The sequence below is a fragment of the Nicotiana tabacum genome, chromosome 9, assembly GCF_000715075.1.
Source record: "Nicotiana tabacum cultivar K326 chromosome 9, ASM71507v2, whole genome shotgun sequence".
NCBI classification, from domain to species: Eukaryota; Viridiplantae; Streptophyta; class Magnoliopsida; order Solanales; family Solanaceae; genus Nicotiana; species Nicotiana tabacum.
The window spans coordinates 86,062,750-86,077,535 of NC_134088.1; the positions used below are offsets into that span (position 1 = coordinate 86,062,750).

The 14,786-nt window shown below is 32.6% G+C and overlaps 1 protein-coding gene across 3 annotated transcripts; it reads left to right on the forward strand.

Annotated features, from left to right (window-relative positions):
* Positions 1-7,058: 7,058 nt before the first annotated feature.
* LOC107780805 (uncharacterized) lies at positions 7,059-11,784 on the forward strand. Of its 3 annotated transcripts, none has more exons than XM_016601383.2 (10): positions 7,059-7,182; positions 7,381-7,494; positions 8,424-8,506; positions 9,250-9,333; positions 9,430-9,505; positions 9,605-9,677; positions 9,945-10,018; positions 10,231-10,324; positions 10,766-10,860; positions 10,967-11,459. In XM_016601383.2, exons 1-9 carry the CDS (start codon positions 7,068-7,070, stop codon positions 10,827-10,829), a joined length of 777 nt encoding a protein of 258 aa, XP_016456869.1. In that variant the 5' UTR covers positions 7,059-7,067; the 3' UTR covers positions 10,830-10,860; positions 10,967-11,459. The 3 variants fall into 3 exon arrangements, with proteins under 3 accessions (XP_016456869.1, XP_016456870.1, XP_075077905.1); XM_016601384.2 differs by lacking the exon at positions 10,967-11,459 and adding an exon at positions 11,476-11,784 and having other exon boundaries at positions 7,065-7,182; XM_075221804.1 differs by lacking the exons at positions 10,766-10,860; positions 10,967-11,459 and adding an exon at positions 11,476-11,784 and having other exon boundaries at positions 7,065-7,182.
* Positions 11,785-14,786: the final 3,002 nt, after the last annotated feature.

Below are 14,786 nucleotides of genomic sequence, written 5' to 3' on the forward strand. Positions count from 1 at the left end.
CGTGATAAAACCAATCCTGAGTGAGTTATGTGCCATGTGTGTGTGAGGTTTGTGTATATTTTGTGTATTGCAGTTGATGTCTAGAACTTGCCTCGTGTGTCTGCAAAGCAAAATAGTAGTCTTGTTCAGTCTGGGAAGTGATATAGGCATTTGTTTATTGAGCCAGATATATATAGTTTACCCACCTAAATGTTATGTAACGTAGTTAACCCCTTTGAGACTGTAATCCTATTTCTTTGGAAACCACATTACAAGCCTTACCCCTTTTTTGAATTAACCATTTATTTGAACCTTGTCACCTCTCATGAGCACTTGAATTATTATGAATTATGTAAAAGTTAAAGTGTGGGATGGTGGTTCGACTTTTGAGTGGAACAAATGAAATAAGGAGAAAGGTGCACTGTTTTGAAAAACAAATATAGATAAAAGCCACTTGAATTGAAAAAAATAATAATAAAATATAGTTGTATTGTATGAAAAATATTTCTTGGTGCTTGTGGCTATTGATGTAATTGTGCTTAAAGAAGTATGGGGTAATATACATTGATGTGAAGGTGGAGTTTTGGTTTGACATAAGTATGAGCTTGAGTGTTGAAGTATATGTATTAAAGTGCTTTGGGAGGTGTAGTCACTCTTATATCCAAATGTATCCTACCCGACTCGCAGCCTACATTACAACCAATTAAAGTCCTACTTGATCCTAGACTGAATGAGCTCGATTAGTAGAGTATTACACTACGGGCAAGCCTATGGTGCATCTTTTGTGGCATATGAATGTTATTTCTGAGAGCGAGTGAATTCTTCCTATCTTGAGTTCCTACATACTTAAAATTTATTGTGTGTGGAACTAATCTCTTTTGTTGTGTAAGGGTATGTGATTTATGATGGAAAGCTAATGTCATTGACCTCTATGTTAGAGTGAGTGAGTGAGTTATGGATAATACATAGTATTTGTGAGTCAAATCTTGAGGTGAAGATGTTACACCTTTGTGCTTAGTATATTTTAAAGATTCTTGGTGTGACGAGTTAAGAGAATTGCTTAAAACGGTCGTGTCTATAAAGTGTAGTTTGATTGCTCGAGGACGAGCAACGTTTAAGTGTGGAGTAGTAATGTTTGGCTATAATTTCATATTTTTAGTACATTACTTACCTTACATTTTAGGTGCTTTAATGCTAAACTATACTATATTTGCGCTTAATTGAGTTTATTTTATGTGTAGGTACATTGGAGATAAAATTGGAGCAAAGTGAATATTTGAAGTGTAAATCATGCTCGAAAACAATAGGAAAGAAGAAAGAAAGAATTGAGCAGAGGGAAAATGAAGCAGCGGGCGAAGCAAGCCCAGTGGCTCACGTTAGAGCAGGCGAGGCGAGCTCTTTAGCTCGCGTAGAAGCGCACGACGCAAGGGTTATGGCAATATTGAAGCGCGCGGCAGGGCTTGCGCCGCCAGTCTGAGGCGAGGTGAAGCTCGCATTTTGCCTCGCGAGGCGAGGTCCGTAGCGAGCCTGGTCCGGATTTTAAAAGCCTATTTCCTCTCCTTGTTAGATTTGGACTTGGGCTATGTCGTTTAGGTCTTTTCCTACACATATAAATAGTCATTAAACACCACTTTTGAAGGAGTTTTGTGACTTGAGGCAAGAATAGCTCGTGGAACAACTTTTGGGGGAAAGAATAATCGAGTTCTACATTCCTTCATCTTTTCTTTGTAATTTATTTATGCAAAATACTTGGGAATTTGTTACTATGAATATGAGTAGCTAAACTTCTAATCTAGGGTTTTGATGGAACCTATTGGAGGATGATTTTTCTATTACGTTTAATATAGAGCCGCCGTAGCTTTTTCTCTATTTGTTCAACTACGTTTATATTGTGGTTGATTGAAGAGCTCTTAATCGACTGTGCCTATTTAGTGTGTATTTCTTGGAAGAAAATGCATATTTAGGTATTTGTTGAACAACATCACTCCTAACGTATGTGAGAGATCAATACGGAGGGTTTAAATGTGGGATTAGGAATAACAAAACCTTGGTGCGATCTGAGTGAGCCCTTACTTAGTGCCAACTAGCGTAGTTCGGAAGAATATGTCTAGTAAATTGTGATAGTTACTCGGAAGAGAATTACGATACTCAAAGAGCTCATGATCGGTAGAGAAAAACTTAGGGAAATTTATAGGAAACATGGCGGAAATAGAATTCCGACAATAGGGAAAATCATAACCTTATATCATTCCAAATCTTATCTGCTACATGTTCATCGTTAGTTATTAATTTCTGCATTTTCATTACTTGATATTTAGTTAGTAAACATCCAATTTGTTATTTAGTATTTCTGAAGATTGATTGCGTGGATTTGTGCGAATCTAGTAGTTGTGCTTAGTAGGTTAATTCCCTGTGGGATTCGACTCCGTACTTGTTAACCGGATTATATTTGCAATGACCGTTTAGTCCTTTTTATAAGGCAAAGTTAGGCGTGATCACAGGTGTTCAAGAAAATTATATTAATTTGCTTGTTGGAACGAGATAAAATCCCGTTAAAATGCGTACTTCAAGCCTTGTTTCGAAAGTTCAACAAGTCTACACCCAACAAATTTTGAAGTAGGGGCATTTGTAAGCATCTAAATTTTATCAGGTTTAAATTCATAAATAATTTGGATCATATTAAATTCAAGACATTAGTCCAAACAAATATTATGACTAGTAAATTTGGCTAATTATTTAAATTTAATATATATGTATTGGGCTAGTCCATTAATTGGACTACAAACTAAATGATAAGCCCACTTTATTAGCCCAATTAGTGATGGCAAAATGGATAAAAGGAAGGAAATTTTACCTCTTATAGCAAACTATTACACCCTATTTATTATAAACCAAAATAATTTCAAAATATTATTACTTATAGCTACCTTTTTCTATTTTATAGCAAAATAGATATTTATTTTACACGTGAAATACTTTCATTATCTCTCTCTTCCTTCTCTCTATATCAGCAAGATTTTCAATCTCTCTCTTATCCCTCAAATCTGGCCATAGTCATAAACCTTTAACTTCGGCTGAAGAAACGAATATATACCAAACTCTGCCTCTTGAGAAAAAGGATAAGTAATACATATTATTACTCCTAATAGAAGTAGAAGGAGAGAAAGACGAAGAAGCAACAACAGAAAAAAATGAAAAATTAAGCAAACCTCACCGTCGATCCACAATAGAAGCACTCGTCAACACATTCTATGAAATCACTTTTGCTTCCAAACCCGAAGCCTTTTTCTTCCTCGAAAGCCACAACTTCTATTTGGATTTCGCCGGCTCTACTTTCTACTCTTCTTTGCTTTTTAGTCACATACAATGATACAAATATATTATATTTTATAAAAATACACTCAAATACATTGCATTTTTGTATAAATATATTATTTATTCACCTGTATTTATGTATTTTGTATAAATATATTTTTTTCGTTGTATTTATGTATTCTGAAGGTCTGTATTTTTTTAATACAGTCGAATATCACTATATTTTGTGATTTTTGTAAATAATAGTGAATAATGAATATATGTGAATTGAATACAATGTATACAATCGAATTGAATAGAACAGTATACACCCTTATTTCTTAATTACCTCAATGTATTTATAAATACAGTCGTGCGAATACATGGAATACATCACAGTAGCAGCGAAATTTTTTTAGAATTGATTCTGTTTAGTTAAATTAGGAGTGATACACGCTAATTGACCCTCTTTTCATCATTAAACAGCTGGATTCCCCTATTTTTAGGCGATTTTCACTACTGTATTCATAAATACAGTAGCGCGAATACAGCGAATACAGTCGCTTACAACTGAACTCCCCTGTTTTTTTAGGCGATTTCCTCTATTGTATTCATGAATACAGTAGCGTGAATACAGCAAATACAATCGCGTAACAAATGAATAGTAGCTATAGGAAGTAATTATGTATATGGTAGCTACAAGAAGTTAATAACCACTAAACAATAGTGGTTTCTGAAAATTCCTCTAAAAGGAAATAGTTATCCATCCATATTATCCATTAAAATATGGGTTGGATAATGAACTATTTAAAAATGGATCAAATATGAATAAGAACTATATTATGCACTTAGAAAATAGATAACCAATAGATAACTAATGGGTTTAACTTTTAAATTTGTAAAGCCTCAAATTGGGGGTTCATCAAGTTTGGGAGACTAAGAATTCTCCCAAAAGTGATCATATTCAAGAAGCCATGGATAATATGGTTATCCATATTATCCGCCGGTTAATCCATTTTTTATCCGTATTAAATATGAGTCGGGTCAAAAAATTTATCCGTTTTTGTATTACCCGTCTTCGACCCATCTCATATCCAACCCGACCCGCTCGTTTGCCACCCCTAAGCCCAATGTCCAAATGGCTATTATCCCATCTTAAAGCCTAGGATCATGCCACGTGCCAAGTGATGTGGCAATCCAAGTCAAAAGAACGCGCCAATAAAATTATGACACGTGTCAAGTGATGTGGCAATCCAAGTCAAATAAATGAGCCAATGAAATCATGCTATGTGTCAAGAAAGGGTGGCATACCAAGTCAAATTAACAACCAATAGAGTTGCGCCAAGTGTCTAGATGGTATTGGTAAGTTCAAATGGACCAATCAAATCGCAGAGCCACATCACTCCATACAACTATAAATAGAGGTTTTCATAAAGCTAGAAGACACCAGAATTGAGAACAAAAAGCAAACTTAGAGCTCGTGGATCAAAGGTTATGGTTTCTCTACAAGCTACAAGTTCAAGCACTCAAGCTACAAGTTCAAGATCAAGAACGAATTAGGAAAATTAAATACCAAGGCGTTCAAGATCAAATTACTTGTTCGTGATCAAATTCAAATTCAAGTTCAAGAAGGAGATTCAAGATCAAGCTTTACAAGCCCTTGAATCAAATCAAAAAGCTCGTCAAGATACTTTATATTCTCGAAGAATAAAAGGAATGCTATATGGATTGTAATGCTTATCATTTATTGAAATCAAATACTACATTTGTTATGCAGGTTTTTAGTTTTGATTATTTATTTTTTTCGATACGAAAATTTATTGTTACACAAGGCCAACTTGTTTTTCTTTTACAGAAAAGGAGTCGTGTGCTATGCACATAAAATTTTTGCTTCATTGTTAGTTTTCATATGAAAAATTAACTTTGACCAAATCCATACATTAAGGATTTACATGACATGAGAAACTCATCAATTTGCCATTGTTATCGCAATTGGCTATCTTGATTGGATTCGCCGACCTTTTAATTGTTGAATGTAGAATGGGGTTTTAATATCATATTGTTGTTTCTCGCATTAGCCATTAGAGGTTTACAAATGAAACCGACAAATCACCCCAATTCGATAATCCGAGTCAAATCGAGAAAAAAAACTCGACTGTGATTTGGTTTGATTTGATTTGGAGTTGGAAAAAGAAACCCGACCATATTTGATTTGGTTTGGTTTTAAATAAAAAAAGTCAAACCGAAACCAAATCAACCCGACATTATATGTATAGAAGTTTTAAATATATTTAATACATAAAAATATTTATTGTAGTGTATTTTATAAGTATTCTTAAACTTTTTCATAGTTTTATCTTTTAACGTATTATTTCAAGCTTGGGCTTATAATTTTTGGATGCTCCAATAAGTTTTATAGTCCATAAATGTTAGTAACTCAAATAAATCATAAACCAAAATCAAATCAATACTAATGCTAATAAAAGACATTCAATTCAATTGTACTATGAATGAAAATAGCATTGATATTTTTTTAGTTTTTTCATGGTTTAGATAAAATGTATAACTTATTTTTCTTTTAGTAGTTAGTCATGTAAAAAATAGTACTTATTAGTCGTAATTTTAAATTATGTTTGTTTTCATTATGAATTATTAATAATATTTATTTTATGCGATTTTACTATCTTTATTGTTCAATATTTTAGTACAATGCCATGACTCATCTCATATTTATGTTATTTTATTGAAAAATACTTTATATAGTTCTATCTTACTAGGATTAAAGAAATATTTGGAGCATAATTTTTATGTTTTGTGTAATAAAAATATTATGGGAAAAAAACCCGAAAAAACCTGAAAACCCGAAAAATCCGAAAAAAACGAAATTAAAAAAACCCAACTTTTATTGGTTTGGTTTGGTATTTAGATTTAATAACCCGATACAATTGATTTGGTTTGGTAATTAAAAAATTCGAACCAACCCGACCTATGTACACTCCTATTAGCCATTTATATAATTTATTTTCTTTTTGTAATATGTATATGAGTGTATATTTGTGCGCGTACCACGCGTGTATGAGACCATGAGTGATTCACATAATTTATCATATCTGCTCATAACCCATTTCATAATGCTTTCTTAGAATGGTGAATCTAAATTTGCAATGTTTTACAATTTTATATGTATGTATAGTTTCTTATTTAAAATTTTTGAATATGTTTGTAGCTATATTCAAGTATATAAATTGCTAGTTGAATGTATGAGAAATAAATTATGTTAATTATGCTAAATTTGTAGTTTCATTAAGCTATATAATTTGTTAGATTGAGCAACAGTGCAGTCAAATTTAGCAAACTAAAAAGTTATATTAAAATGAATTGATTAAAAACAGAAATAAGAGAAATTTTGTTATTCTAGGTTGACATATCAAGCAGTAGTGTCTCAAGCAAGTTAATTTTTGCAAATTAAAAACAAGAAAAAAAAATGAAATAGAAATTTTTTTTAAGTCAAACTCATTTAACATATTTGTATATTTGTATTGTAAATGTTGTCTCTATCAAACTAAGATTTTAAAGCGTTAGATTGATAGTTCTCATATCTCTAACATGAAATGTGATGATACATCATACATAAAATAGTTTAGTAACAACTTACAAGTTAAAAGTGGAATTTGGGGGGGGGGGGGGGGGGGTTATAAGAAGCATACATAACAAATTGCGCTAATATTGATAGCATTTTATGACAATTAACTAATATTGATAATATTTATACTGTTAAGGGCCAAACAGGAAAAATGGAAGCCGGTGCTCTTCTCAGAAGTCTAAATCCTTTCAAAATCAGAGCAAAGTTTTATGGGCCCTACGCAGTTCAGTGCTCATCCTTTTCTTCGTCTACCAATATTCCCACTGGTTCGTTTAAGTGTTCATTTCTCTTTCTTTTTATGCTTTAATTCCCAATACACTTAAATATGTAATCTTGGCTTGAATTATATACATATAGTTGAATTTTCCTTAAAATTTTTATATATTTATACCAACTCTGTATCAATTAACTGACTGCGCAGTGAATAGTGTAATTTTAAGGTTGAATTTCTTTGGTGGGGGCAGGGAAAGAAATGGGGAAGAGAGCATATGATGGACTGCTTTTGGATGCAGCAAATACACTTTTGCAATTGACAAATCCAGTTGAAGAGACTTATGCTTCCATTGGCAAGAAATACGGTTTGTTGGTTCCTTCCTTTTTGTCTAGTATTCCATCTCCCCAAACACCAAATGAAGAATCTTTGTGCGTGTGTGTGTGTGTGTGTGTGTGTGTGTCTGTGTGTGTCATGTAAGCTTAATTGGCCCGTCAAGTAGAGCTTCATTTTATTGATGACACAATGAATTAATGCCCTCAGTCTCATTATATATGACACTATTAGTCTATTACTATTTGTAATTTTCTTAAGCATCTCTTAAATATTTTGATATAAATTTGTAATTTTACATTATTCTTTTTATGATGTGAATTAATAAATTTATTCTAAATTGAGGAATTCAACTGAATTTTACATGCTTTGATCCTTGTACTACGAATCCTATCATTCTTTTGGGATGTGTGTACACTCATCTATATTGGTCTAAGGTTAGAGTAGAACTGTTCTGAATTTATGAATTCTGACTTATTTTTTATGGCGCAAGCTCAAATTCAGAAGTGCATGTGTTGCACTTTTCTTGAGGCTATTTATTGCAAGTTGTACTTGCTTTAACCGCAACTAGCATGATAATACAACTCTGAGAGGTTTAAGGAAACTTCTATTAGTAGGTTCTATGCTGCTAGAGAAGGAGATATATTTTGACTGTAGCTATCTTTATATCCAATCAATATTTTAGCAGAACCTGGCTTGATATTTAGCTAAATGATCAAGCAACTAGTACTTGGATTTCACTAGCATCTAGATGAAGTCCTATTTTTGGTGCAGCATAAAACAACAGCAATTTGTGGGAAGCAACTTTAGATTAGTTCTTTTGATATGCTGAGGTGAGGTTTAAATGTGTTATTCCAGCCTCTTCTTCAAGCAAACATTGTCAACTAGCGCAGAAGGTTGAGAGCAGGCTAATATGTCTATTTTTCTTCAGAGAGAATGCTAAAATATTTTATCTAATTATAGGGCTGACAACTTCTCCAGCTGAAATAAAGCAAGGTTTCAAAAGAGCTTTTGCTGCTCCATGGCCAGAGAAGCTACGTTATCAGGTCATTATGCCAATGTCACTTCATTGGGTTTCATGATCGTTTGTCACATGCAAAACCAGCAGATGTTTTAGCTGGTGAAAAGACAGCTTGCTAATATCTCTTATTTGTTTATCTCAAACTAATTATATTCTTGTGTTAGATATGTCTTGTTCTTGGTGATAACCCTCCTTTTGGGGCGGTGGGGGTGGGGGTGGGGGGAATGAGGGCCTTTCTCTCGCTGACCTCCTCCCATGCAAATAATAGCAACCCATTTCAGCTTGTAATGAATTGGTTCTTCCACATAGCATTCTAGAAATAATTAGCCAAAGAGAGTGACAATTAGGAAATAACGTAATTTGACATTTTCCCTGCAGCCCTGCCTCTGTTGTGGACAGAGGACCTTAAATACGAAAATTATTCAGGTATCCTTACAAAGATGTATAAAGATGAATGAATTCTAGGTATACTACTTATTTATGGAAAATGGTCCTTTTGATATGTACTTTATAAGTGTGTTCTGCATATTCTGTATGAATAGGGTGGTGCCCTATCGAGTGATTTATTTGGTTTTTCATTTTGAAGCATAAAAGTTGTGGCCATTGAACCTCCATTGTCTCTTACTCATTCAGAAAATTCTAGATGAATGTCCATCCACTAAAATATTAAAAATACCTAAAATTATTGGTTAAGAAGTTCATATTTTCATCACAGTTTACTGTTCCTTTGGAATTATCAATCAACTGAAGATCAAGTGCAACTGACAGGATGATGGACGACCTTTCTGGAAGCTTGTCGTAACTGAAGCAACTGGTTGTAGCGAAGATACTTACTTTGAAGAAGTATACCAGGTCATTTTATTGCTAGTGCTAGTTGAATTCTAAAACACATTACAGAAATCGGAAGTTATCAGTGACTGCTTTAGCTGAAGTGTTTGCTTTCACCAGCACTATGCAAGTGGTGAGGCATGGCATCTTCCAGCTGGAGCCTATGACACCATATCAATTCTGAAACGTTCCGGAGGTTATCACGTATCTGCATTACTTTGCTTCTGATATAAGATTTACTTATTGAACTTTTCTTGTCAATCCTGTTGTCTCTGAAGTACTGAATCTTGGACAGTCAAACTCGCTGTTGTATCCAACTTTGACACCCGGTTGACGAAGATATTGAAAGAGCTGAATGTGTTGGATCTGTAAGCATCAATACCTTCTTATACTTTTTCCCCTTGTTAAAGAACAATCCGAGCTTAAACTACTTTATGTCGGTAGTCAATTATGTTACTTGGTTATGAATGCCAATACCCCATTTCAAATGCTCTTAAATTTTAGCCTTGAAAGAGTTGGAAAAAGTTTTATGAATTCAAACCTATAACTTACACAGCATTCTCATCTGTATGAAATGGCAGGGTCGATTCCTGCTTGAAATTTTGAAGATGTTTCATTTATATGTTATTTTGTAGATTTGATGCCGTCATCATATCTTCAGAGGTTGGCTATGAAAAACCAGATATAAGGATATTTAGAGCTGCTCTAGGTATGTGCTTCAAAAACTAATATATCTTCATTAGCATGATGATAGAAGGCGTCTCTACTTTAGTTTTGTTTAACTTTTTAATTGACTTTTTAACAACTCTCTCTTGTTCTGTTATGGCTTATTAAAACTATAATTTGATATTAACTCATTTGTCAAATATACTGAAATAGGCTATAAAATGATTGACCTTATCATGTTTTGCGGTGTTGTAGATCAGATCTGTGTAGAAGCAATAAAAACTGTTCATGTTGGAGATGATGAAAAGGCTGACAAAGGAGGAGCAAATGCTGCTGGAATTGACTGCTGGTAATTTTTGAATGCCTTGCTTTATTCAAATTTTCACAATTTCTATAGCTAATATCTAGCGCGAAGAGAAAAGAAAGAAAAGAAACTAGTTTTAATGCTGTAGTTGCTGCATCAAAACCATCATTTTAACTGTTAACATGATGATTGGTATTCAACAGCTAATAGGTAGATAGTTGATTAAGAACGTAATGATCACCCACGAGAAACAATATTTTGATGCTTCCCTCTTCAAGTAATACTTGATTGTATTCAAGTTCTATCTGCAGTTATGGAAACATCAGTGAGATATTAGTGACATTTATTAATAGGAGATACTGTTGAATACCAGTTATCAGGAAAAGCATTTAAAGAAAGTCTTCTGTTACTTTTTACCAATCATACAGAAAGTACGACCTTGTCATCTGGTTAAGAAATTTTCATTCACAAAAATATGTCTTTCAGGCTATGGGGTGTAGACGTGAAGTCATTTGCAGATATACAGAACCGCATTCTCTCATCGGCATAGTTTTTTTGTTAGTGGCTCAGTCATTTGGGTGGTAAGCAAAAGAACCTCTATTCCTTTTTCCTTTCATTTCCTTGTAAAGCGGTATATCCTGTTAATAAACGTCACTAATATCTCACTGTTGTTTTCATAACTGGCAGATAGAACTAGACTACAATCAAGTATTACTTGTAGAGGGAAGCATCAAAATATTGTTGTTTGTGATCATTATATTCTCCATCAATCATCTTTCAATTCCAAAGTATAAAGTTAAGCTGCAGCAGCTTTTAATAAGCTTCATGCTAGGAGTTCTGCATAGTGATTCAGTAATCAGCTACGATATTCCATTATAATAAGAAAACCCCATATGAGACGCTACTTCCTCCCCATCTCCACAAAGGCAGTGGCAGAGGGCAAGATCATCCAAAACTGTATCCCTTTGACGAAATGATTCACTAATCAATCTGAAAACTCACCCCAATATTCGTTCGTTTGGGATTTCACAGCTCTGTCAGAGCCTATTTTGGCTCAACTTCTCTCCCTACAAAATTTGAGATAATAATCACATTTGTTTTGATCTAATATTCCAAAGCTAGTTTGAAACTATTCTGTTTTAGTTTTACAAGGTTGATGTTTAGTTATTGTTTGGCTAAATTTGTGTGCTATTCAGGATTCATTCAGTCCTAGTTTGGCAAATCAAGCTCTACTATTTACTACCATTGACAAACATGGAGTAGCTAATCTACTATTAGGCCTCCTTTACAAGTCATGTGGAAGCACTCCTCAACTTTTGTTTACATTTCTAGTAGAAAGTCAGGGATGAAGTCACATAAAGAATGAGAAGTTTGTGTCTTAGTTGATAATACAAGAGTTCAACTTTTTTGTGCTGGCGATGTGAAAAATATTGATAAACATTAATTAAATAGTTGGTTGTTAAGTTGTTCCACATTGGTTGTGGGATGTGGTTTTGGTATTCTTATATGGTTTGGGCAATACTCATCTCAAGTTAATCCAAGATTCATTTTAATATTTAGGTCCAATGTCCATTTTTTCACATTAGTAAAATGCAATTAACCTGCCATTACAGGTTAAACTATGTTAATAGCCTAACTCTTTTTACATTATAATAGAGTAGGTACGTCTTAAGGAGCTTGAATCTAAGTTTTAGGATGATTTGGTGGAGTTTTGAGCTAGTTTGAATTGAAAATTCGAAGTAAAAAATAATGTGTATCACATTGTGTATCACATATGTATCATATTTGTATCAATTGTGTATCATATGTATATATGTGTGTGTGAGATACATGCGTGATATATGTTTGATACATGTGTCGCAAAAGGATTTTTTGAACTCGATTTAATTACGAATTTTGATACCAAACTAGTCCAAATCACCTCCAATCTTCCTCAAATTTTGTATATTGACTTATCTATATGTTTTCAATGAATTTCAACTATACTTATTGAAAAAGGTCCCTTTTTGCTTAGATTTTTGGAATATTGTATATATATTTTATCACCTTATTTGCTACCTCATCCAAGAAATTTTCTTTTCGTCTTGCATCTAATGTCGCTAATCACACTTAAAAATATGGAAAGTGATTTTTGCGTGTGGTTCTTTGAGAGAAAGAACCTTATTTATTTGGTTTTTCAATTTTTATATGTGTTTGGCTAATTTTTTGTAAGTCCGTGACTAATGGTTGGAGGTTGATAAATTAAGACTTATTTGGGACATTTTTGTAAGTTTCCTAAAATGATTAATTGCGGTTAGCTTATCAAAGTTCATGGGTAGTACTACGTGTCATTCATTAGCACTCATTTCCAACTCTAGTTTTTAAGTGCTTGCGAGTAAAAGAGTTATTCCCTTTATTCCATTTAATGTGGCACTATTTCTTTTTAATCTGTTCAAAAGAATGTCATATTTCTATATTCAAAAATAATTAACTTAAAGTTTTTTATTTTACTTAATGGAATGCTTTCATTGCCACAGAAATTTCATGGCATATATAAGAACATAAGTTCCGGAAGTCTTTTTTTCTGTCTTAAGTTTCGTACCAATCAAACTCTGCCACATAAATTTGAATAGTGGGAGTATATATTTTGGGTTTGGAAGAAGAAAACAAAAATTGAAACCATTTAGAAGCAGCAGAATGCATGTATCAATTTTTTTTCGTTTTCAGATTGACCAGACAAGAAGGAATGTGTGTATTAATAGTAACATTCATAATATTATTTCGTTGGTAATACTCAGATTCTCTTTTGCCATTACAAAAGTTCTTCAAAAGAAGTTGCTCTGGCCATTAGTCATACACTAATCAAAATTAATCAAACACATATAAAAATTAAAAAATCAAATAAATAAGGTTCTTTCTCTCAAAGAATCACACGCAAAAATCTCTTTCCATATTTTTAAGCGTGATTAGCGACATTAGATGCAAGACGAAAAGAAAATTTCATGGATGAGGTAGCAAATAAGGTGATAAAATATATATACAATATTCCAAAAATCTAAGCAAAAAGGGACCTTTTTCAATGGGTATAGTTGAAATTCATTGAAAACATATAGATAAGTCAATATACAAAATTTGAGGAAGATTGGAGGTGATTTGGACTGGTTAGGTATCAAAATTCGTAACTAAATCGAGTTCAAAAAATCCTTCTGCGACGCATGTATCTCACACACAGGTATACATGTGATACACGTATCATTTTTTTCATGTTCATTTTTTACTTCGAATTTTCAATTCAAACCAGCTCAAAACTCCACCAAATCATCTCAAAACTGAGATTCGAGCTCTTAAGACGTACCTAGTCTATTCTAATAATACTCACTCAAAAGAAAGCAAAAATTAGACCTTTTTTTTGCTACAAATAGCTAATATTTTATAAATTGGCCAATTTTTGTAATGAGTTACTTATAAATGAACATAGCTGGTAGTTTCCCGTTATTTTATCCATCTATACCAGTTACGACTGACTTGGAGCACAACCTACAGACAGTGGCGAAGCCACATAGAGTGATTGGAAAATTACATTGAGTATATAAAAATTTATGCTATGTCTAGAAATAAAAAATTACTTATATATATATATATATATATATATATATATATATATATATATATATATATATATATATATATATATATATATTAAACCTTGAACACCCTTTATAAAATTTATGTGCGTCCCCAGAAAAAGTTTTTTTTTTTTGAGGATCCGACAATTTATACAGGAATACTGCCTACAGATAGCCTTTTTTGCCCTGTTCCATCAAAAACTATATTTCACTGGTAATTAATGGGAAGGCCGCAGCTTATTTTTGTAACAAAAGAAAGGAAATCATATTCATATTCCTTTTTCTTTCCTTTCTGGTTGAGCTTGGAGTAGGTAAGCAGAGGCGAATTCAGTATATTAGTTAGTGGGTTCAAAATTTATATTTTACACTATGTTCTTTTTTCTCATTATTTATTTTATCTTTGGGATTGTAATGATCTTAATTTCTGTGTTTCCATGTCTTTTGCTTTACTAGCGTTAGGATACGCCGTGTACCTATATCAATAAATATTACTAAAAGTTAAAAATTATATTCAATTTGTATGACATATTTTTCTTATTAAAATAAGATAGATAAATAGATTCATGTACATTTATAGTTATAAATACAAACAATATACGCATAGTTATTATTATTAAACAAAGATTTAATGTGATTTGATTTTAGTCCTTTTTATTTAAAACATAGCTTTGAACAATTTTGATATAGGGTTTTAATTTTATGAGTTAGGCAACTATCTTTTCTAGTAATAACACGGAATGAAAGTCTAAATCACCAAGTAAAAAAGAAGCAATAACTTATTTTTTCCTGCTTTTCCCTTTTATGTCAAATACCAATAAAATTTATTGCCTTCGAATATTAGAAAGTACCGTTCCACTAAGCAGAACTTAATTAATTTTGCTAGTAAACTTTGTGAGTTTATT